The sequence below is a fragment of the Dipteris shenzhenensis genome, chromosome 9 (assembly GCF_047967505.1).
Source record: "Dipteris shenzhenensis isolate YYH24624 ecotype China chromosome 9, Dip_SZ_1.0, whole genome shotgun sequence".
NCBI lineage: Eukaryota > Viridiplantae > Streptophyta > Polypodiopsida > Gleicheniales > Dipteridaceae > Dipteris > Dipteris shenzhenensis.
The window spans coordinates 18,777,217-18,802,207 of NC_141604.1; the positions used below are offsets into that span (position 1 = coordinate 18,777,217).

General features: G+C 45.2%; 1 protein-coding gene and 1 pseudogene across 1 annotated transcript in view; one reads left to right on the forward strand and one right to left on the reverse strand.

Annotated features, from left to right (window-relative positions):
* Positions 1 to 367: 367 nt before the first annotated feature.
* Positions 368 to 24,991, reverse strand: part of LOC147898319 (mitochondrial 28S ribosomal protein S29-like protein) — a 98,223-nt gene continuing 73,599 nt past the window's right edge. The window contains exons 7-8 of the mRNA XM_087379628.1: positions 7,908 to 8,014; positions 368 to 1,770 (exon numbers count right to left, since the gene is read on the reverse strand). Of these exons, the coding sequence (XP_087235754.1) occupies positions 1,709 to 1,770; positions 7,908 to 8,014 (169 nt within the window). The 3' untranslated portion in view covers positions 368 to 1,708. The remainder of the gene's footprint in view (positions 1,771 to 7,907; positions 8,015 to 24,991) is intronic.
* On the forward strand, positions 15,402 to 16,477 carry LOC147898320 (uncharacterized; annotated as a pseudogene).

Here is a 24,991-nt window from a genome sequence, read left to right on the forward strand (position 1 = left end):
AGTTTCTCAAGCACATTGGTTTAGCTTGGTTTGGACTACTGAAGAGATGTGCTTAGCGCAATGAGCTAAAAGAACATTGGCATAGAATAACCGTTACCTTATCAAAACTTACGCAATCCTAAAGACGATCAAATCCACAAACGTACATTGTTTCGATCGTAGGGCAAATCACATGCCAAACATATAACTCTATGCGCAACAAGGATGAGCTTCAAGATAGACCTTTCTTCCAATAAAGTAAAGTCACATCCTCGCACTCAAAAATGGCATCGAGTTATACTAAAAGCTACACCATTACACTCACGAGTGTACTTGTGTGTAAGTGATTTGAAGGGGAAGCTTGGTTTGTTCCAATTGCCTCTTTACAAAGTATTCAAGCTCTTAATCTTTCAATAGAAGACTATTGAATTAGATGTTCCATAAAAGTAATATGTTATACATGATGTGCAATTCCAATTGTATTAAAAGGATCCAATGACAATGACAACAGCTTATCATCACAACATCTGTATCACATCATAGGCACCACCATTTATTTGGTCATGTAAGTCATGCAAACAGATTGTTAGAAAATCATAACATGACTGCTAGCTCCATGTCTTGAATTTAGCTGAAGCACCTCTCATCTTAACTTTAGACCGTGTCCTTTCAATCTACCATTTCATTCACAACAATTTGCCACTTATTTCCACTCTTAATATATGAGCCAAAGCATTGGTTTATCTATGACAATACTGGAGAGAAACTGTAACCCCACCCCCCAAAAAAATTAATTGAACTTCCCAACGCTTCCCAAGCTTGCCTTGATTTCACCTCCAAGATCAACCATAAAGCGACATCGACAACTGCCTAACTCCATTTTATGAGCTCCACCCACTCAATTGTTTCCTCATCCTCAGTTGAGTGAATAATTTGGCAAACAGATCTTTAAGTTCAACCTTGCATTCAAGGGTTCCTGGATGGCTTGTGAGTGGGAAACTAGCCAAGAGCAGTCTTTCTCCAGACATGGATACGCCTGAAACACGTCTGGAGAGCAAATTCAAATTCCTCCATGTTCACTCCATACAGAATGGCTTGCAGTGTGATACCAGCCAAAAAGAAGTAAAAAGACACTTTGTAGCGTGTGCTTGTCCATATTCATGGTGTGCGGCCTTCATAAGGACACCTGACAGGAAGCCTAAGTTCTAACCACTGATTTTTTTTTTTCTCAAACAACTAACCACTGCTTTTCAAAATCAGTAACTTCATAACCATGATCTGGTGTCCCATAAGGAAGCTACTATTGAACTTCGGTAAAACCATCCAAACATACAGTACTTTGAATTTGGAAAAAAAGAAGACAGGTTATTCTGTTTAAATTAGAAGGCTTTCCCACTCCTAATTTTTCCTTCTGAAAGGAATCATCTATTTTTCTTTTGCCTTCATGTGTTCCTAAACAGAATCTGTTCCCCTCCATTCAATTTCTTTTGGCAAAGCTTTGGACTTGGAACAGAATCACAGTGTATCCACCTCCTAATACCAACACTGTTGGCTCTGGGTACCCCTGTTTGAGCAAAACAAGGATCTCATTCCAATGATTTTTCCTTTTCTTTACTTTTGTTTCCCTTTTGCAGCTGCCTTGCGGGGGCCCCTCTTCAATTCTCATCAACTGCCAAAGAAGACCATCTGTTCTGTTGCTGCTGGAAAAATAATGATATCCTGTACTACGTTAAGCCATTTGTCCTCCCACAAGGGGTTCTTCATCCTCAACAGGCAACTCTCTGCCACCAGCTGTGGACAAAGACAAAGCTCAGTGTGAGCATCTTTGACAATAAATAACAGAAAACTCATCCATGAAAGTGATATATAAAAACAAGCACATACAACCAAACTCTCTCTCTCTCTCTCTCTCTCTCTCTCTCTCTCAAAACAATTAATTTTGGGTAACCTCCTTCATGATTGTCATGTACAGTCACTTTCTGCCAAACGCTCCACAATAAACTTTACTGCAGGTCCATTACGCCCTTTAATTTGTTGGGCTCCCAGAAGTATGGGTAGGAAGCCCAAAAAAAAAAAGGTTGTTACACCAGCAAAACAATAAAAAGCCCTAAGCTGCAAGCCATTGAAATTATATACTGCAAGCTTACATTTGAGGCAGGACTGATTAGTTTGACGACCTAAATCAGCCAGCCCAAGGCCAATGCTTACTATATAAATTAAAGCACATAAGATGCTGCCGTGCAGTAAGCCCTCAGCCCAGAAAATCCAGGAGGACTAATTAGTAAAAGGACAATTCATGGTGAGAGACTAGAGAGCTTATAAAAACGAGACATAAGCCAGGACGGTATAAATCTGATCTCCTGGCATATGACTGCCTTGCCTTCCCAATTACCAAGTAGGCAGGGCATACCATCTCCATGTGGAATGCATGCCTTCCCTCAGAGAGCTACACAACCATGACCCAAGTATAAATTCACTATTTGGATGCATCTCAGCAGTGTTATGGTCCTGAGTGAGGTCTACCAAAACCTCTGTGCTGATGACAGCTCCATAAGTGATAAGAAATCATCTCTTCACAACCGACTATGCAACAATGACATAAGTCATCCCTCCGCATCTGCTCCATCAATGGACAAATGGAGAGGCCTCCATGAGCTACCAGCTAGAAGCAGCAGGAGAGATCCCGGGCCCGGGGATCAGTCCAGAATTGTGGCCAAAATCAGCAAAGAACCTTGTGCAGCACCTGTTGCTCAAGCCAATGCCTCTCACAGGATGGTATTACAATCAGAGCTGCATGCTTGTGTCGAGGTAAACAAGTTCGATGGTGAAAGAAAGCCTGGGAGGCCTGCTATACTGCAGTGCCCTCCACACACAGGTAGGACATACACGTGAATTGCTGGAAATGCCGACGGTGGCTACAATGAAAGCATAGAAATGAATGTGCGGCAACTGAACTACAAACACACCAAAATCCAGGGCTCCAGCTCCAAGCTATGTGGCATATTGACACTGTGTGCCTAATCAGAAGGCAAAAGGCATGCAATGGATGCAGTACTTGAATCTGATTGGCTGACCTAAGTGAGTGTATGCCTGTGTGACATGTGGCAAGGCTGCAAGAGATACACCAGTGGATTGATGCCATGTTGCAACCATCCCCTTCATCCATAACTGACGTATGTGGGGGCTTGCCACATTTGGCCCCTTAAAATTCTCTAACCCTTATTTATGACATCGCATCATGGATGTCTTAACCAAGGACCTAAGGTCTACCTACTATTCTTTTTTATCTTTAATTAATCCTGACCCAAAATTACCCCTGGTAATTTAGTGAACCACCTCCTTGGTTCATCACTTTTTCTAACGCTCCCCCTTGAAGAATAATGGATTTGGTTTGACGCCCATCAAGTTGGAAAATTAGCCATGGTCACAAAAAAAATGCGTTCACTGACTCTGATGCACAATGTTTCTACAGGATTCTATGGCAGTGTTTAACACCGTTTGTACGATGCTGCAACCGCGCAACCTGTTGTACGGTGCTACAGTCTGCTGTACTGTGCTGCACTTTCTCTTTCTGTAGCCCACTACCTCTCTTCTTTTCTCATTTCTAGGCTTGTTGTGATTTTTACGGATCTCCCTTTCGGAATGCTCACACCTCATCTTTCCTTGCATGTATTGCTGCAGTGGCACAAGCAGGTCCTAAATCCAATTCCCTTCTCAGCACACATTGTGCACAAAGGAGTTCAAGCAGTCCATGATTGATGTTGAACAGAAATTACAGCCCATGAAGGCAGCATGGGTTAAATATGTATATACCATTCTTCCATATGGGTGGTTTGTCACAAGGAGACATCTATCATTAATATTATTGTTTCATGTTGTATGGGCACAATGTTCTTAAGATCTATTGATGCTTCTCATCCAAATGTTACCCAAATGCAGGATTTCTCACATTCGGCAAGCTACTTTGGATGTGGGACCTTCAATTGTGGTGCAGTTGATTACTAACAATGCAAGTAATTGTATGCACATTGGCAAGCTTTTGGAGGAATTCTTTCATATGTGCAATGCACTCCTTAAGCATCTCACAATTTGGACCTTCTAGATGATATTGGAAAGCTCACTTGGGTGCATGTAATAGTTCAAAAGGCAAACAAAGTGGTAACCCTTTTCACACACAATCACAGGGCCTTAGCAATATCTGGAAATCATGCTAACCCATGAGCTCTTGAATCCTTCCGAGACTGAGTTTGCATATCTTTTCATTGTCTTTGCCTGCTCCCTTACTACATATGGTCATTAGTGAGGAATGGGTTGGGAGGCCAGAGTCCAGGACACCTAAGGTAGAAGCTTTTGAGAGCATGGTGTTCGATGGCGAATTTTGGCATGATGCGGAGTGTATTGTCAGGACAATTCAGTCTCTAAACACATCCAGTCAGATGTCTGACAAGAGTGTTGCACCATGAGCTTCATTTATGAATTCATGGACAAGGTTGGACAGGGCCTTGGAGTATGCACATGGCTTGACCAGGACAGGTCAATCTCTACATTCTAATTCTGGAATCCTTGGCTTGACATAGATCCAATTTTTACATTCTGAATTCTGATATCCTGAATTATGAATTATGAATCTGATATCCTTAGCATTGATTGAATCTTAACTCACAAGGGTTAACCTAGGGTTTTAGGGCTTTATCCTGTTGACAGTTCCTAGTACTTTCATTCTTGCAACTTCAATTCCAGATTGTTCCACATTTTTGCTCTTCTCCACTTCTCACATTTGGTATCAGAGACAGGTTCCTCTCAAGGAAATGTGTGACAGGTGAAGACGGGAGCCAACTCTATGCACGATGAAGGGTGGGAGTGGCTTTTGGTTGAGGGTTCAACCACTTGTTCATGTCAAGCGCGAAAATCCTAGCCTGCAAACTGGCGCTCTGTTCTGCTGCTTCAGTTCGTCATGCAACATCAGCTTGTGACCTTTCGTACAACCGCACAAACATCTGTATAGGTCCTGTCCATGTATGCAATGTACATTCAGGTAGTTGCGCTCAGCCAGTACTGTACTTGTTTTACATTTCGTACAGATTTTGCCACACTAGGTCATAAATCAACGCCATGCGAATTCCATGCTGTCTATACAGCCGTATTGTTGTACTTGCTACCATTCGTGCTAACCTAAAAGGTATAGATGAGACTTTGGATGAGGCCACGAAGTAATGCCCAGAAATATGACGATATCATCAGTGAAGCCAAAGGGGGTCAAACAAGATCAAACAAGGTGTGTAACAAAACAAAGTTTATGCCTAGACCATCTAGTTTTCCTACTCATGGATATCCCTTTCTAAAACGGGAAGATTTTGATTTCTCTTTAAAAGCCAAAAGTGGGGACTGATACCTCTGACAAATTTATGAAAAAGCAAGTGCAAAGAAATATATTTTGAGGATGACAAGTGCATAGTCCAGGATCATCAAATGGTCACTACTAGCACTTTGTACCAAAGGTATACGAGCTGAACAGATTTCACAACAACAAGCATGATGCTTGCTTGGAAACCATTGCTACTCTTGCCATGAAAGAGGCATCTACCCAAACATATATTTGAGGGATGTATTTCGGATAAAATGCATCAGAATATTTTTCCTAAGGATGGATCAGTCAAGCTAATAAGAAATTACAGCTCATTCAACAGCAATGTGTGGTCCCATGAGGAAACCATCACTTTGGAAGCATCTTCATCTTGTGACCTTGATTGATGATCTGCTTGGGTGTAACCTTTAAAAGAAAAATCTGAGGTATTTATGTGCTTTCAGCATTTTGTTGCAAGGGTTGAAAATGAAACATGTTGTAGGTGTAAACCCTCCGTGCATATCAGGGGGGAAATATATATCTGATGCTTTTACAGCACACTTGGATGAGAAAGGCATTAAGCATCAGTGTAGAGTTCCATGCACACCTCAACAAAATGGTGTTGCTGAGAGGTAGAATAGGTCTTAATTGAGATGGCTGATGCATGAAAGCAAAGGGATTGCCACACAACTTCTAGATGAAGGCAATCATTTGAGCTGCACATGTTTTGAACAGATGCCCCCCAAAAGATTTAAAGCCCATCACGACTTTTGAGGCATGGTATAACAGAAAACTCAGCATATGCAAATGTGCCTCAGTCCATGAGAGGCTTCTCAGATGATAAGCTATCAAGTGTGGTTTTGTTGGCTATAGCAATGACAGTAAAGGTCACCACCTCTATAGTCCTTTGATAGAAAGGATTTTTGGGCAAAGTGATTATCAAACCCCAATACCTAGAGAATAGACAAGTTTCACATGCACTGAGGATTGCCATGGGACAGATACGGGTCTTGTCCCATCAGCTAAGGATCAAGGCAAGGAGCCGCAGGCCCACCTAGAGAGCAGCGGATCTGTAGATTATGCACATTGGAGGAGGTGGAGACAGAAGAGCATTTCCTACGTACTTACCCAGTCTATTATGAGATCCATAGCCGATACCATTGTCTCTTTTAGGAGGGGCACGATTTTGGGCGCCAGTCTCTCAGATGATCCACTTTCATAAACAGGCTTGTGTTGGTCTCTAACTAATTGAGATGCGGCAACAAGAGAAACCGTAGTGAGACAGATCAGACAACAGGAGGTGACAGTGCCACAGGAGACACAGATATAGATCAAGCACAGAGGCATGTGTGCTCGCTATGTCTGTGGCGTGTCTCTGTGCTCGATCTATATCTGTGTCTCCTGTGGCACTGTCACCTCATGTTGTTGATCAGGAGGTGACAATGCCACAAGAGACACAGATAGATCGAGCATAGAGGCATGTCACAGATTTCTATGCATTTGAGTCAGCCCGAGGACATAGTGGATTGGAGGGGGAGCTCGCTGATATGAAGGGCAGAGTGGATCAACGAGTAGAGACGACACAAATCTTACGAAGCCAATAACACAAAGACCACACACGATGGAGAGGATGACCAAAGCACACACGATGGAGGTCCAGCCCATCTCAGGCTTACTCAAAGGGCACCGTCAAAGTCAAGGTGCCACTCTCGTTATGGCTCACCGGATGGAGATCACGGAGACCACGTCCCCCACCATAGCGTGAGATGACCCTACAGAGGAAGATATGCGATATCCTCACATCCCACCGGGGAGCTACTATGGCACCAGGGTCATAGATACACCACACCTAATCCCATCTCTTGCCATCTCAAGATTTCTGAGATGTTGGGTTTTAAGCACTAGTTTTGAATTTCTTAGTACAGCACTCAGCAAGGGCCTTAGTGAGCCCTTTGCCTTAACCCATAGCCGCTTGTATGCGTTATATTTTTTATTGTACCTTGTCTCATAGGCCCACGAGGCCTTCGAAGACGTTAATACATCTTTTACATCTGTAGTGTCAAATTGTGCATAGAAACAACGAAACCTAAGAATGAAGCAAATAATAACATTGCATTCACATGCTTTAGAGAAAAGAAAAACATATTTGGCTAGCATTTCCTCTTGGCACATATGGAGAGCCAAATGCACAGAGGCCTTGGATGACACCCAGATACACCCATCACAGGTGTTCACGGGTATTTGGAGTGACATGGTTCACAGTTTCATAGCCATATGGGCTAGCATGAAGGGCCCTTCATGGGCAGCCTCTTCTAGGAGGACTGTATTTCTTCGAGTTTGGAGGGGTTCTCCCTTTTTCTCGGAGGTTGCTACCAGATTGAGATGGCACTATCAGCCCCAATCCTTTCTTTTTGGCTCTTGAGCTTTTCATGCATTGCATGGTGTATTCCTGTATGGAACTTGCTCTAACGGTTTTCTTTAATACTTACTAGAAGTCTCTTTTTTGCAGCAGTTCAATTGCAGTTTGCTTGGAAAGTAAAACAACATGTCACTACATGAAGGAAGAGCAGAAAAAGGTATGCACCTGCTTTGAGAAAGGCCGTGTCCCTTAACTCACTTGCATTTCCATTGGTGAGCATATAAAGTGCCCTTCTTGCCCTTTTACCAAATTTTGCTTTAGGGCACAATTGCCTGAAATAAACACAATCCCATGAGAACTCATCCAAATTAATAATAACCACAAGCATTTCATGACAATGACAAAAGACCCAAAACAATTCTTTTTAGTTTTCATTTTCTTGTTTGCAGACAAATAGAGGAGCTTTAAGGATACAAAAAGAAAAATTAGAGAGAGCCATATACAGCAGCATTCCATTATCAGCTTGTTCTATAAAATTTAATTTGTAAGATTGATCATTGGATATATTCTAGCCTTATGAAGCTATATTCTCTTGTCACCTTAGCGGACATGCAAGCTCTATAATAATTTTCATCCAAGTGGTGGCAAGCTGCTATGCTTCAATGATTTATCTTTTGAGGGTGTGTCTGCCCCAACAGCTACTTTATCAGCTTGTTCTATGAAAATTTAGTTTGTAAGATTGGATGTATTCTAGTCTTATGAAGGTATATATAGCATTCCATTATGTTCTACTTGCCAGGATATGACAAGTCCTATAAGAGAGGGAAAGGACAAATTCGGAGAAAGGTGAGAAGTCAACATATAGAAGGGTAAAGGGAACACTTGAGGAGGGGGGGGGGGAGGGGAGAGAGAGAGAGAGAAAGAAAGAAAGAAAGAAAGTGTATTATTGTCCACTAAAGGCCAAAATGGGCCCATGGGACATCAAGAACTCTGCGTACAAGATAGCACAAAATCAACGTGCCACAAAGACGAGGCATCGTCGAATATCATCTAAGTGCTACGCAATACAATGCAAGTGAAAGTACATAATGTCAAATCCGAGCCTAAATACAAAGTAAGCTAGATGCAAGGAAACCGCCCCTGGGTGCAAAATGGGGGGATGAGTACAATATGTCAATGCAAAGATACAAGTCCATGTATCACGGAGTCTGAGAACCAAAATAATACTGGAAATCCTGTCCATCGACTCTGCCTCCTGCTATGAGAGTACAAATCTGAGCAAAAGTGAGGTGAGCGGCTGGTAGGGCGAGATCTCCATGAGTAAGTCTCCTCCGAAAAGCTGCCATCATCCTGGATCGTCTGGAGATGAAGCGGCGAGTACGTCCCCTATGTAACAAGATCCTGTGGCGTCTACAAACCATCTCATATGTACATCCACAGGGTGGAGGCATGTGTCCTGTGTGAGCTCTGACCTCCTCGTGCTCCTCCTGATACCTGTCATCTGGTATAGCGTGTGTCTGAGCTCTATCAGGCTGGGCTCTATCACGCTCCGGTCTGTGCTGATGGTCTCTGAGGTAGTGTCGTCGAAGCATAGTGGCCTCCCTGACATAAAGAGCTAGGCAATGCTGATCCTCATAATCCATCACTCGTGAGAGAGGTCCAAAGCCATCCGTGAAGAGACAATGGAATCTCCCTCTGATCTCATAATATAGCGGGCATCTGCAAATGAAGTGCTCCTCTGACTCCACCTCTCCCATGGTGCAACAAGGGCAGATCCTGGTCTCTCGGCCTGGACGCCGTCCATCCTCCATGCGTCGCATCCTACCAGCCTCTATCTCGATCTGATGCGAAGAGACTCTAAGCTGGCCAAGGGCAATCCTCAGTGAGTGGGACATGTGGATACCTGTGTAGCCTGGTGGAACATCAAATCCATCCTCTGAGATCCGAAGGAAGTGGTCACGATATGTGGCCATCTTCGTCGGAAGCTGCGTGGGATAAATCCAAGTGCGGTACGTATGAAGCTGCAACAAGTCTGCTCTCGTGACCTGACTAAGCTCGTGGCGAGTCAACTCGAGATGAGGGGCATCTATGCTGTATCGGAAGGGAGGCAGTCTATCCATGTCTAGTCCAAGAGATGTGAGCCACCTAGTGAGTCTGAAGTACCAGCAGTATCGGGCCCCAGATCGTGCCAACTCCATAGAAGATGCAAGTGCTAACCATGGCAACCGAGCTCTGCCTGCTGCTGAGTCTCCAAACTCCCTAACCCTGTGCAAATACATGACCGACTGAAACGCTACATCCAATGCAAGGGGAGTAGCTCCAAACTCTGCTAGCATGATCTCGTGCGAAACTGTAGCCTTGGCCCTAATGAGCCGAGAGAACATGATGATCTGTAACCTCTCTACTCGTCTCCAATCTGCAGCGCCAAGGTCTCCTGCCCAGAAAGGAGCTGCATACATCGCAGCTGGTCTCACCAATGTGTCAAATAGCAAGGATTTCGTATCGGGATGCTGAAAGTGGGACTGAAAACACTGACGCTCAAGATGAGCCAACGAAGCATACCCTTTACTAATCCTATCTCGTGCTGCATATGTCATGGTAAAGATCGGTCCCCTGAAAACTGTCCCCAAATAAGTGTACTCTCTAACAAGCTCAATGGGCTGTCCGTCATAAGTGAAGCAAAACTCATCCGTGCTGTAGATACGATCAGAGGTGTTGAAAACCATAACCTTGGTCTTGCCAAGGTTTACGGTGAATCCCCTGTCCTGGCAAAACCTGTGGAGTGCCTCAATATGTGCCTGGAGGCCCTGAGCAGTAGAGGAAATGAGAACCACATCGTCCGCATACAAGAGGATAGGAATGGAGGATCCTGAGAGAGTAGAGCCCACACCGCCTGGCATCTGTACGAACATCTCTAGCTCATCAATATATAGTCCAAAGAGAGTAGGAGAGAGCGGGCAACCCTGCTTTACCCCAATCGTGCTGCATACCTCCTCTGAGAGCCCCTCACGTGTCCGAACCCGACCAGTGACCCTCTCATACAAAGCCATGATAGCCCACTGTGTTTCTACACTGAAGCCCATCTCGCGAATCCTCTGAAACAATCTGAATCGCGGAACTGTATCAAATGCCTTCCTGAAGTCCACGAAGCAACAATAAAGCCGTTGCCTTCGTGACTTCGCCTCCTCTACTAGTGCCCTGAGTGTGAGAATGTGGTCAAGCGTCGAATGATCCCTGCGAAATCCAGCTTGTCCTCTAGCTCTGAGTCCTGTCGTCTCGGCATGGTCATTTATACGGCTTTCCAAAACTGATGCATAGATCTTGGCCATAACGTGGCCAATCATGATGGTCCTGTGATTCGACGGCTCCATAGGGTCCCCCGACTTGTGGATAGGTACTATGGTATTGCCTAACCAGGACTGTGGTAGGCCTGTACAAACAGACTCATTGAAGAGACGGGAGAGAACAAAAGCTAAGGTATCAATCCCATGGATTACATACTCCGCTTGCAATCCATCATGATCCTTAGCTCTCCCGTTCTTCAATCGGTGGACTGCTGCACGGACACTCTCCAGTGTGAAGAGACTAGATGAAGCTGGCCTAGGGGAGTGGGATAAATCGATATCTGGTTGATCTGGACCATCGTATAGAGCTGAAGTATATGCAGACCAGACACGTGGATCTGTGAGGGGGCTCTGAGACTTCGAGCGGAGGAATTTTCTCCAGAATTCCTTGGAGTCACAGCTGAAAAGCAAGCTTCTCAGCTCCTCCTCATTCCGGGCTAGAAATTGGCGTTTCTTGCGCCTAACCAACCACTTGTAGTCTCTCTTGGTTTCGGCAAGGAGGGGAGACTTCTCCTTGGTCTCAAGGTTAAGTTTCCTGCGGAGTTCCTTACACTCCTCGTCATACCAACCGTTGCAAGGAACAAGACCAACCGGTGGGGGACTAGACGAATGACATGTGGCAGGGAACGACATGTGAGCGGCAGAAACGAGTGAAGTATGTACAAGTTCCCACCGGTCCCGCGTGGATGGTAGAGCATCTAATAGATGAGGACGGAGTAGGCGGCTGAGGTTCTGGCTATATACATCATCGAACTGGTGGTCGAAATGAACCTCGTAGTAGGGTTGGCGGTCGTGATAACGAGGGGGAGGTGGGTCATGGGAGACATGAGTCAAAGTAAAGTGGATGAGTGCATGGTCGGCAGAGGGCATGAAGGGGCTAACAGTAAGGCTATGGATGGAAGGGACTAGAGTCGGGGGACCTATGATGTAGTCGATCACGCTAGTACCACGCCCAGAAGCAGAAGAGAATGTAGGCATGGAAGACTGTGGCCACCTGGACAAGCCGTTATAAATGACCATACTGTGCGAGGTGAGGAGCTCCAGTAGCTGGCGTCCCTGATCTGTGGGCTGTACTGTGCAGTCTGATGAAGTCCGACAGAGGCTATCATCGTGAAATGCTGGGAGTATGACCGGATCCTCCATGAAGTCATAAGTGAAGGCCTGTCTGTCTGAGGTCCTCGCGTTGAAGTCTCCTAAAAGGATGACTTCTCCGCGACGTGAAAAATCTGCAATGTCCGCTGAGAGATCCTCAAATATGGACTGGCCTGGTCCAGTGGAAGAATAGATCGACTGCGCCGGGGGGAAGTAGCAAACTGCAATAAAAAGATCTCGTTGAGGGGCCCTGCGGCAGATGCGTATCCACAAGAATCGGGCATGTGAATCTGCTCTCTCCACTGTGATGATCCGATCGAGATGCTCTCTGTACAAAATGGCCACTCCTCCAGATCCTCTCACTCCAAATGTCCGGGCGTGCTGCCTGAAGGCAGATCTCCATGTATACCCTGTCACTCGTGGCAAAGGTCTCTCTGGACTCTCGTGTGTCTCCGTGAAAAAGATGATATCTCTCCCAAAGAATGCCCCCCGTAGATTGCCTGGTTGTGCTGTAAAAGAACCATTGCAGTTCCATACAGCGATGCGTAGACTATCTGACGGGTGGTGTGTCCCATGGGCCCTGTCCCGTCAAGCGGACGGGGCAAGAGGTGGAGGTGGAGGTGGGGCTGTATCTGCTGGTCTGCCATCTCTAAGCACTGTGGGAGCACACCTCAAGGTGCCTGTGATGAGTCTGCCATCCCTAATCACTGCCCACTTGCCCTGAGAGAGAGAGAGAGATTTATTCATGTCTTTGGAGGCCAAAAGGAAGCAGAGACCAAATCTCAATTACATCATGAAAAAGAAAAATGCACGGTAGCGGAACTAGAGGTGTCTAGTACAACCCTATATATCTAATATAGACTAAAACTGTAACTAACAAATAGAAATACACCCTATGTATGCATGGATGTATCCGCCATGAATGATCTAACCTCTATGCAAGCTCCATTCAGTCCCATCTTGAATCCTTGTATCTAAGAAACGGCTTTAAGATTTGTTGTCATCCTATCTAGCATGAGGTGGCCATATGTCATTGGATATGCAAGTGTGGTGCTTCGCCCCTTCCAAAGGGAGCAAGCCATTTTAGTCAACAATATGGTATGAGATTACATTTTTGCTCTACAATGAATATTTTTGTGTATTTATGTTCTCTTCCAGTACTTGTTGGAGAAGGCATTCGGTGGCCTTCAAACCCTCGTGAAGACAAGTGGATTAATTGGGGACTTAGTCCCACATACAATTGGGAGGCTATGGTGGCCTTGAATATATGGGCTAAAGAAGATTCTCCCGAGCATGTCTCTCAGAACTTTTGGGAGCTCTAAGAGGCTACGTGTTGGATATGGGATAGGCACTGGGACCCCCACACCCAACATATCATGTGGTTGACAAATGGAAGATTTTGCAAATTCAAGTGCTGTGCATTTGGCTGATCGCGGCTTCTGCATGACGTGCAGACTGCATATGGACTGACTGTCGTGGGATGTGGTGACCCATGACAGCCCAGCTGATTCTGTAGTTGCAAGGGTCGAGGCACTGGCAGACTATGTGTGCTAATCACAGGGATTACGATAACAGCTCCTGACACATGTGGACCGCCTCTGACAGCCAGTTGATGGCCACCTGTTCGTGGTGACTATTGTACCTACTGATGGTCCACATGCCGTGATTATGGCAGTCATGTACTCCTTGTGGATCATGGCAGTCATGTACCTACTGATTTGACCAAAACGCACCACTTTGGGGACTTTCGCCATGTGGAAGGCATCTAGTGGCCTTCACTCTCATGGTGACATATAAATTGATTGGGGGACTTAGTCCCGCATACAATTGGGAGGCCATGGTGGCCTTGAAACTATGGGTTGGGGGGAACCCTCCAGAGCATCCTTCTTGGGACTTTTGGGACCGGCATCTGGAATGCCTAGAATGCCATTCCAGAATGGAGAGGCCCAGGGAACGTCCGCCAGAACGTCCCTTGGGCACATGTTGCCAGGGAACGCCATTCCGGCGTTCCCAGAATGTGTTCTGTTGGCGTGTCATCCCTAAACCCGGCATTCCGAGTTCTGGCCTGGCTAAAAATCTCGACGGGTGCCGTGTGACGGCTCTTCCTCTTGCCTCATCTTCTCGCGCCATTCCCGCTGCCCCCCTTTGCTGCTCCAATCTCCACTACTCCAGTCTCCCTCCTTGCTTGAGCCCTCAACTACTCCACCCTCCCTCCTTGCTTCAGCCCTCCATCTCTCCCTCCTCCTACCTTTCTCCACTCCCTCAACCCCCTTCCCTCCACTCCCTTCTACTCTCTCAACCCCCTTCAGCCCCCCGTTCTCTCCACTTTCTCTATCTTCTCTCAGCCCACTTCTCTCAACCCCCCCCCTTCTCAAATATGTATGCCACAATGGGAAGATAATATCACCAAAAATCTCAAAGCTCAAAGCATCAAGATGCATCTGACTCGTGTGTATATACTATGCATCCATATGAGTAAATATGGACGAAAACAAAATGTCAACTTGCAATGACAAAACAATGGTAAATCCAATGCCAACAAGAGCCAAATGCAATGGCTCCTCCCCATGGCCTCGACCAAGACCACAAATCCGCGTGGTGGAAGGAGGTGAAACCTGGACGCATCTATGACAAGTCAAAAGGAGAAGCACGCAAGTATTATTGTCCCTATTGTGGCGAAGAAAAATCTAGAGGCTCAAACCAAGTGTGGAATCGTTTATAGAGAATAAACGAACAGAGGCATTAATTGTTGCCTTGGAAATATTTTAGTTGCAGATACCGCACGTTTTCAGGCACTTGCAGATAGGTTGGATGCCAAGGCAGCACAACAAAAGGTTCTTAATCCTCCTGGTCGAGCACGGGCAGCCCTACATGCTAGTTCAATAGCTTCTCCATCTGCTTCTATTTCTAGCTCCTTCTTTGGGTCTACAGCTTCACATGCATATATGGGGACTCCCACTTCATCATCCCCTGGCTCGAGAGTCATGCACGCTAGCCTTGTGGCCTCATGGCATCCTAGGAGGAGGATACAGCCTACAGGTAGATGTTGCAGTGGGCCGATTCTTTTATGGAGGAGATGTACCCATAGCAAAAGCCCGCAATCCTCACTTCATCGATATGGTGGAGGAGATTGCAGCCTTTGGACCTAGCTACACTCCTCCCACATGTGAGGCCCTCCGCACCACAATTTTGGCAACAGAGAAGACCGCCCTATGAGAAGACCGCCATAGGGCAGGCTTTGGCTACCATCAAAGACATATGGCTGAAATGTGGTGTCTCATTGATGGGAGATGGATGGAGCGACACTAGGAGCCGCTCTATTCAGGGCATCATTGCATAGTCCAAAGGGGCCAGCTTTTTCATTAAAGCTATTGATAATTTAGGAGGGAAAGTCAGCCGAGAGGTTGGCTAGCATTTGGATGGAGTCCATTGAGCATGTGGGGGCAGATAAGGTTATTCAGTTTGTTTCTGATGGTAAGAACTCCAACAGGGCAGCAGGGAGGATTTTGGAAGAGAAGTACCCTCTCCTTACCTTCACTCCTTGCACGGAACATGGGCTGAATAATCTTTTGAAGGATATTGGTAAGTTGAATTGGGTGGATCCCACCATTCATATGGGTAATCATGTTGTATCTTTCATTATTCGCCATCACTACATTTTGGCTATTTTTCGTAAGATATCCCCCCAAAAGAATCTCTCGAAGTATTTCGACATACGCTTTGCTTATAATTTCATCATGTTTAAGCGGCTTTTTAAGTTGAAAATCTCAATTGAGGTGGCTTGTTTCCGCTGAGTGGGATGCATGAACGGAACTCTGCAGGGGCTCAAAGACTTAAGTCCATTGTCTTGGATGACCTCTTTTGGGATGATGTTCACTTTTTGCTTCAAGTTACAAAGCCAATTCTTTTGATGTTGAGGCTTGTTGATGGAGATGGTCCTTGTATTGGGAAGGTGTATGAAGGGATGGATAGGATGATTGAGACCATTCAAAGTTAGATGCTTTGTATGCTTGGAGGAAGGAGGAGTTGAGGACCCTTACAACCTCTCAGTGGACAGAATATCATTCACCTTTGGAGGCTGCAGCCTTTGTTTTGGATCCGGAATTTCAAGGGAAGGGGCAAGAAACAAATAAAGAGGCGGTGCAAGGATGGGAGAAGATATTGATACGACTTGTCTCACGTCCAAACGATAGAAGAAAAGTGCAAGAGGAGCTGTCATATTATAGGCAAGGAAAAGGGTTGTTTGGTTTGGAGGATGCACAGAATGACAAGTTCAAGATTTCCTCCGTTTGTTGGTGGGAGGACTATGGGGCAGATGCTCCATTGTTGCAATGTTTGGCCATTCGTATACTCAGCTAGGGAGCTAGCTCTTCACCCGTTGAACGGTTGTGGAGCGATTTTGAAAATATTGCATCCAAAAAGAGGAACAGGCTTGGGGTTCAGAAGGCAAATAATCTTGTATTTGTTAATGCAAACTTGCGTTTGCTTAACAAAGAGTGAACTCCTGAACCGTATCTTGGATTTAAACCTGATGAGGACTCCGACAATGATGCAACAAAGGATGCTCCTAAGCATGAGGATGATGAAGCCCAAGACCACAATCAAGATGATGAGGCCCAGCAGGGTGAGGGAGAGGCCTCCATTGCTATGCCACCTTCAGACCATTAGGGCTGACTCTCTTTTTTTCTATACACCATGTACTTGACTCCAGAGTCTCAATTCATGTTTTCTATTGAGGCCTTCAGGCCCGAGGCATGGCCTCCCTTTTTTGTCCTTGCATATTATATGCTCTCGAATCTATAATATTCTACAGTCTACTACAATTTATTCACATTGCAAACATGTACATTTCAGTTTTGAGTATTCTAACTTCTAAGAGTGTCTTTAAATGTCTAAAGCTGAAATGGAAAGTTTAGAGCTGCTAAAAGTGGTTTTCTTTTCATAATCGATATATTTTTATATGAATTGATGACGTGTCATATGACGTGGCGTTCCGGTTTCCCGTTCCCCCTTCTCGGAACGTTCTCGTTCCGGCACTTGAAATTTCGGAACATTCCTATTCCCTGGTAGCTATGCTTAAAAAAAGCAAATACAAACTCAAGCAAACTAAGAGATGGGATTCAAAAGTTCTGGCTTCCCGTTCCCCGTTCCCCCTTCTCAGAACGTTCTCGTTCCGGCACTTGAAATTTCAGAACATTCCTGTTCCCTGGTAACTATGCTTAAAAAAAGCAAATGCAAACTCAAACAAACTAAGAGCTGGGACTCGGGAGCCAAATTCCGGCATCGTGGAGGAGAGAGAGAGAGAGAGAGAGATGTATTAATGTCCGCGCGAGGCCTCACGGGCCTATGGAACAAAGTACGAAGTGCACAAAAAAAGAGGGGGGGACTCATACAAGCCTCAGTGGGCTGGAACAAAGGGCTAGGACCCTTGCTATGTACTATGCTGATCTAAAGAGCTCAATGCCTCAAACAAAATCAAATATCAAATACAAACTTAGATACAAACTGAACTGAATTAGGTTGAAAGCTGGGACACGGAAACCAAAGCCCGGTAAAGTGGTGGCTCGTCTATCAACGGTGAAAATATCTCATATATGTGTCTATCAGGCTGTCTCACACTATGGTAGGGAGGGGGGGTCGACGCATCTCAAGCAAATAGAGCCCAATGCAAACAAGGTCATGAAAGTGGATCAGTCGTGAGATTGGGCCAAAGCGGCTCCCCTCTTGGTAGAGGTGGTGGTATCGTCCACGGATCTCATAGTAGGTTGGGCAGACACAAAAAAATGCTCCTCTATCTCAACCATTCCCAATGTGCATAACATACAGATCCGCTGCTCTTTGGGTATACCAGTTGCTCTCCCCACCTAAATCCTCACTTGATCCAATGGCGATCCTCAATGCATGTGTGACTCCTCTATCCTCAAGATACCGGGGTCTGATGATAAATCCCTCCTCCGATACTCTCAGGAAGTGATCGCAATAGAACAGAGTTTTAGTGGGGAGTACCTCATCCCCCCCCCCCCAAGTCCGAGATGTATGGAGTTGGAGGAGATCTCGCTGTATGATACGGTTAATCTCATCTCGTGGGATCGACGACTCAAGAGTGTGCCCATGCTATATTGAAAGGGGAGAAGCTTGTCCATCTGAATGCCATGTCTGGCAAACCATGCGGATACACGTGCATAGCATGTGTCTGCTGCACTCTCTGCGAGTCGTTTGGATGACTCCCAAACCAGCCTCGGTAATCTCCATTGAGGCAAGTCTCAAACTCTATGGATGAATGTCACGGTCTGAAAGATGACATCAATATGTAGAGTTATCATCGCAACTCTTCCCGTACTATCTCATGCGGGACTAAGGGCTTACTCCGAATAATCCTGGACCTCGTAGTCACCTGTAGTCACCTGTAGCCACCCAAATCTCCTACACTCTGTCTTCAGAAGACCACTCTCCCAAAAGGATGTTGCATACATGGTCGTCGACCACACTAACGTATCGAAAAGCCAACCTTTCATCGGTGGATCCTAAAAGTGTGCCTAGAAGCACTGTTGAAACGAACTTCCTACTTACTCTCACATGAAGGTCCATTCTCTTTCTCTCACTAACTCCAACAAGCCCCATCTCCCTAGATGGATCTAGATGCCACATGTCATCATCATAGGGCCTTTCCTAATGCATCTTTTCACCCCTCTCTTGGGATACTTTAATTTCCTTTGCCCCTAGGCACATTGCTTGCATTAGGCCCTTAGCCTTAGATCCACCTAGTCTGGTGCTATCAGCCCTCACCTAGGACCTTGACCGTAGGCACAAGGTGGATATGATTCTATCCTTGTGGTGGTTGATCGTCTAACCAAGATGGCTCACTTCATTCCGACTAGAGAGTCTGTTAGTGCCCCGCAAGTGGCGGATTTGTTTATTAGACATATATTTCGTCTGCATGGATTGCCTAGATCCATAGTGTCGGACAGAGATGTCAGATTTACTGGTCATTTTTGGACAGCGGTATTTGAGACACTAAGGACTGAGTTGGGAAGGAGTAGTGGGTATCATCCTGAAACGGATGGTCAGACGGAGAGAGTCAACTAAATTTTAGAAGATATGCTGAGAGCATATGTGTCATTGAGGCAACATACGTGGGACAAGTGGTTGCCATTGTTAGAGTTTGCCTACAATGATAGAAAACATTTCTCTACGGAGTTTAGTCCGTTTGAATTGAATTATGGTTATAGACTAGCAAATCCAACTACAGTTGGAATACCTCAGAGAGTGCCTAGTGCCGCGAACTTTGTGGTTCAGATGCGGGAGATGCTAGCACTTGCAAGAGCTAATATCCGCCAGGCTATGGATAGAGTGAAGGCGTATGCGGATGAAAACCGGTCTATAAGAGAATTTAAGGAAGGAGAAAAAGTTTTTCTCAGACTTCCTTTGCACTCGAAGTCATTAACTTCAGGAGAGTCTGCTAAGTTATTACCTCGATATTGTGGGCCGTGGTTAATTCTAAAGAGAATAGGCAAGGTGGCTTATAAATTAGAATTGCCACAAGGTTGCAAGGTGCACCCGGTTTTTCATGTTTCGCGTTTAAAGAAATTTTTACACACAGGTGACTCACTAATCGAAGGTGTGGTTTTGTTTCAGGAGATAGAGGATAATGCAAGGCGTAAACCAACAAGAATCCTGGACCGAGGAACAATGTAAGTGCGAAATTGGAAGGTACCCACGGTGTTGGTTGCATGGCATGGTCAGCCTCTATCAGAAGCTACCTGGGAATCCGTATACCAGTTGCGGAGAGTGTTCCTAGACTTTATCATCGAGGACGCTGATGTCTGAAGAGGGAAGGAATGTTACGCTCTAGCTGAGGTGGCATGGCCTCGGAAGAATCGGTCGACATTCTGCCTTACTTACCTGACACGAGAAACACCGTGTCACATATTCATGAATATGCTTTTTCATCTTTGGCCAAAAGAAATCTCGCTTCACGAGATCATATGTCTTCTCGACTCCTGGATGTCCCGCACATGGGCTATCATGGCACTGTCGAATGACTCTCTGCCTGAGATCATTCTGACTAGGTACTACAACCTTGCCATTTCTTTTCAGCATACCATCCCTTATGGTATATCTTGCATATGTTTGGCCTTTTCTGGATGCCAGGTCATCCTTTTCTTTCCCGGGTCTAAACACATGAGCTTTAGGCCATAAGCTCTGGACAAACTTGTCCACCTTTTGAGTTTCTCTAATCTCAATCATTAGAGCACTCTCTAATACCGTAAACCTCATATCGTGCATAATGCGAGACAACGCATCAGCAACCTTATTATCCTTCCCTCTTCGGGACCGAATCGTCAAATTAAACGCATGCATGAGCTCTGCCCACCTAGCTTGGCAGCCCCTCAAGTCAGGCTGTTTACAAAAATGTTTCAAAGTATCATGATCCACATCCACATAAAACTCTGAACCATACAAATAATGCCTCCATGTTTTCAAAGCATGGATAACAGCATACAACTCCAATTCATGAGTTGGTCAATTTCGCTGAGAGGGAGAAAGCTTCTTGCTTTCAAAGGCTATTGGCCTTCCCTCTTGAAGAAGAACTGCTCCTACCGCAATGCCACTTGCATCGGTTTCCAGGAACAACGGTTGGGGGATCAACTATTTTTAACACCGGTCCTGTGACCACAGCTTGTTTTATGGTGTTAAAACTTTCTTGTTGATTCCGTCCCCATATAAAAGGTACTTTATCTGAGGTCAGATCAGCCAATGGTGATACTATTTCGGAATATCCTTTGATATGCCTTCTATAAAATTGAACAAATCCCAAGAATGATCGCAAAAAGCGGTCAGACTCTGAGGGATTGGCCAAGTCAGTATCGCAGCCACTTTCTTTGGATCCATTTCTACACCCTCTGGAGTAATTATGAATCCTAAATATTCAAGCCTAACCATACACAGTATAGTTTTCTTTTTATTTACATAAAGACTGGCTTTCCTCAAAGTATTGAACACTATTCTTAAGTGTTCACGATGCTCAGTAATACTTTTACTGAACACTAGAATATCGTCAATAAAATGTACTATAAACTTTTCGATATACGGACGTAGTAAATCGTTCATAAGCATGACAAATGTAGCTGGAGCATTGGTAAGTCCGAAGGGCATTACCAAAAACTCATAATGACCAAACCTACTTTTGAAAGCGGTTTTATGCACATCCTCGGCTCTAATCGAGATCTCATGGTAGCCACACTTAAGATCTATCTTGCTGAAAATCACGGCTCCATGTAATGCATCTAGCAAATCATCAATCCGAGCCATCGGATACCTGTGCTTAACAGTGATATTATTCAATGCTCTGTAATCTATACAGAGGTGAAACGTATCATCCTTTTTCTTCTTTAATATCACTGGCGAAGCAAAAGGTGAGAAACTTGGTTGAATCTGCCCCAACTTGAGGTATTCTTCCAGTTGCCTTCGGTTCTGCCTCCGGGATTAGTTCGATCTTATGCTGAACATTCCGCTCTGGAGGTAACCCATAAGTTAGCTCATCCCTAAAACAGTCAGAGAACTCCTCTGCTATAAGATTAGTCAGCTTGTCCATCTCACCACTTTGAACAACATCAATGCTAGCCGAAGAATCATCAACCGGCGCTACCGATGCCGTACAAAGGAATAAAAACTCTTCTTGAGCTTTTCAGATTTTCATCACAGAAACCAACGGTCCCTAAGGTACATCTTTCTCACCTCGTAAGACATACAGTACATCATTCATCTTGAATTGATATACGTGTTTTTTCCAATCAATGGCTAGATTCTTCCTAGAATGCCACGCCATACCCAGGGCTATATCTACATGAACAAGCTTAGTCATTTCAAAATCAAGCTTCTCAGCATAATCCTGAATACGAAGCTCCAACTGGGTAACCCTTTGGTCCCATACTTCAGTTGAACTTCCATCTGCCATCCTGACCGTATACACATAGTCAGATGGGCTAGTCTTTAACTTCAGCCTCTTCACGAGCTTGGAGTTAATCACATTGTGCGTTGAAGCCGAGTCAAACAACACAATAACATCATGATTGGCCACTTGCCCTTTCATCTTAATTAACTCCATATCATTAAAGGCTGTATATCCCGTTGCTGCGGGCTTAGATAGGATGTTATCAGGTGCACTCGTTACTAGCTTAGCAACAGACACACATAACAAACAAGGTACTGACCTCTGAGAAGATCCCGCTAGCTGAATCTGCATCGCTCTGGGACTTCCCTCCATTTCCACGTCGCATTCTGAGACTACCATCTCAGCCATCCGACGATCCTTATTTCATGGACAATCTTTCCACTGATGAGGTTGACGGCAATAGGTGTTTTTTTTTTTTTTAAACACCGCTAAAACACTGTATTTACAAACTGACAAAATTCAGTATACTGACACTCTGACACAATTCCCTATTCTAGGGAATACCTGCAATCCAAGATTCACACTAACTAGGCATTTGACACAAGCATATATCACAATATACCCCAAACCACTTTCCCTGTACTAGGAAAGTTACTGCATCATACCATGCCTTGGTATCCACCACCTGCTATGGCATCTAACCTTTTTACAAGCTCACGATCAATGAAAACCTCACGAAACTCTAACTCAGGAAAGGAGTTAAAATAAAAATTTTGAGAAGCCCCCTGGTCATCAACGATTTTGTCACAGCCTTCAGAATCGCTTCCCTCTTCGATCCATGCAAATCCAACCAATAGTCTCCCGCACTGTATACGCAATCCCACTGTGTGCATGATCCAGGGAAGTGCATTCAGTTGCACCCTCGCTGTCCAAGTCCTAAATTTGTGGCCAGCTGCTCGTCGAGTAGCGCTCCACCATGCGTCACGCCATGCTGCACCTTGGAATCCCAGTATCAAAGGGCTCCCTCGATACGTATCTCTGTCACGCTTCCGCTCACAAGTGCATTCCGCCTCCCTGGTCCACTCGCTCCTGTCATGTCTATGGTTGGTCGTTGAATCCCTGTGTGTATTCGTCAGCCCCCGAGTCGCCGTTACTCTCCCGCTGTCAACAAACTCTAACTCACGGTCGAAGTTAGCGAGCGTTGAGTCTAGATAGCAAGCTATTGCTATAATTCTGTGAATCGACGTTGGAGAAGCTACTAGATCGTGTGAATGGCAAGGCTCGCGCTCTGCACTCGAAGAACCCCAGGTAGCGTGACCCTTGAACCTGCGTCGAATCACGCAATTGCAATGAACCTGCGTCGTATCACGCAATTGCAACGATACGTGAATCTTCGATCAACCGCGATGACGACCACTGGAATCTACCTACACTTCCTTGCGCTACTTCCGATCGATCGTGATGTAGGAAGCCTTCACTTTCACACATGAGAGTTTTTGGGTCTCTTGCATATGTTCATGTACCATCTCAACTGAGACATAAGCTTGATGACAAGGTAATCAAATGCATATTTATTGGTTACACCCAGGAGAGCAGAGGGTATAGGTTATACCAACCAAATACTGGGAAGATTATTGTCAGTAGAGATGTAATCTTTCCTGAACATTCGGCTTCTCCTCTTGTGGACTGCAAAGCTAAGCCAGAAGTTGACATGTTTGATGCCTTTGACTCTTGGTTATCTCTTCCTTCCTCAGAGGGGGACTTTGACCAGCAACATGAGCCTCCTGCAGGCCCTCCAACAAGCAATGATCAGCCTATACCCCATGCTGATTTGCAAGTTTCTCTTCCAGCACAAAATGATCCCACTATTCATGATGCAGTCATTGAAGAAAGAGCTGTCAATAAACAGCAAAGGCAAGTTCCCAGATGGCTTCTTGATACATTGAGGGACAGCAAACAAGATCAGCCTTTTGCTGCCCGGACAAGATCAGGGAATAGACAAATGCATGGTCACTTTCTTGAGTTTGCACTCCTTGCTACAGCTTGCAATGAAGAGCCTCTGTGCCATAAAGATGCTTTTGACAGCAAAGAGTGGATGGATGCAATGAGAGCTGAGTTTTGCCAAAAATGACACATGGGAATTAGTAGATCTCCCTCCCGGCAAGCATGCCATTGGAACGCGGTGGGTCTACAAATTAAAAAGGAAATCTGATGGCAGCACAGATCGACACAAAGCCCATCTTGTTGCAAAAGGGTATGCCCAACAACAAGGCATTGACATTGAGGAGACCTTTGCTCCCACATCCAGGATTACTACTATTAGATGTGTCATTGCCATTGCAGCCCATCACCATTGGCAAGTGCACCAGCTTGACATCAAGACTGCTTTTCTTCATGGGGATCTGCAAGAAGAGGTTTATGTAACACAACCTCCTGGCTTTGAGGTTGTTAATTCTGAAAATAAGGTATGCCGACTTAGAAAAGCCCTTTATGGTTTGAAGCAGGCACCCAGGGCATGGTATGCCAAAATTCATGCACACTTACTATCCCTTGGTTTTCATAATAGCCCCACAGAGCCCACTCTTTATGTCCGTGGGAGTGGATCTGATTTTTTAGTCTGATTTTATATGTGGATGATATGCTAATCACGGGCCTAGATACTCAGCATATTGCAGCTTTCAAGGCTGATTTGCAGCAGGCTTTTGAAATGTCAGACATGGGACAGCTACACTATTATTTCGGCATAGTTTGCTCATGTTGAGGGCGGTATCATAATGTCCCAGTCCAAGTATATTGGACAGCTCCTTGATCGTTTTCAGTTCGAGGATTGCAAGCCAATCTCTACTCCAGTGGACCCTGCCTTCAAATTTTCAGCTCATGATGGGAGCCCACCATGTGATATCACCCTTTACTAGCAGGCTGTTGGATGTCTCATTTACTTATGTCACACCAGACCTGACTTACACTATATAGTATCT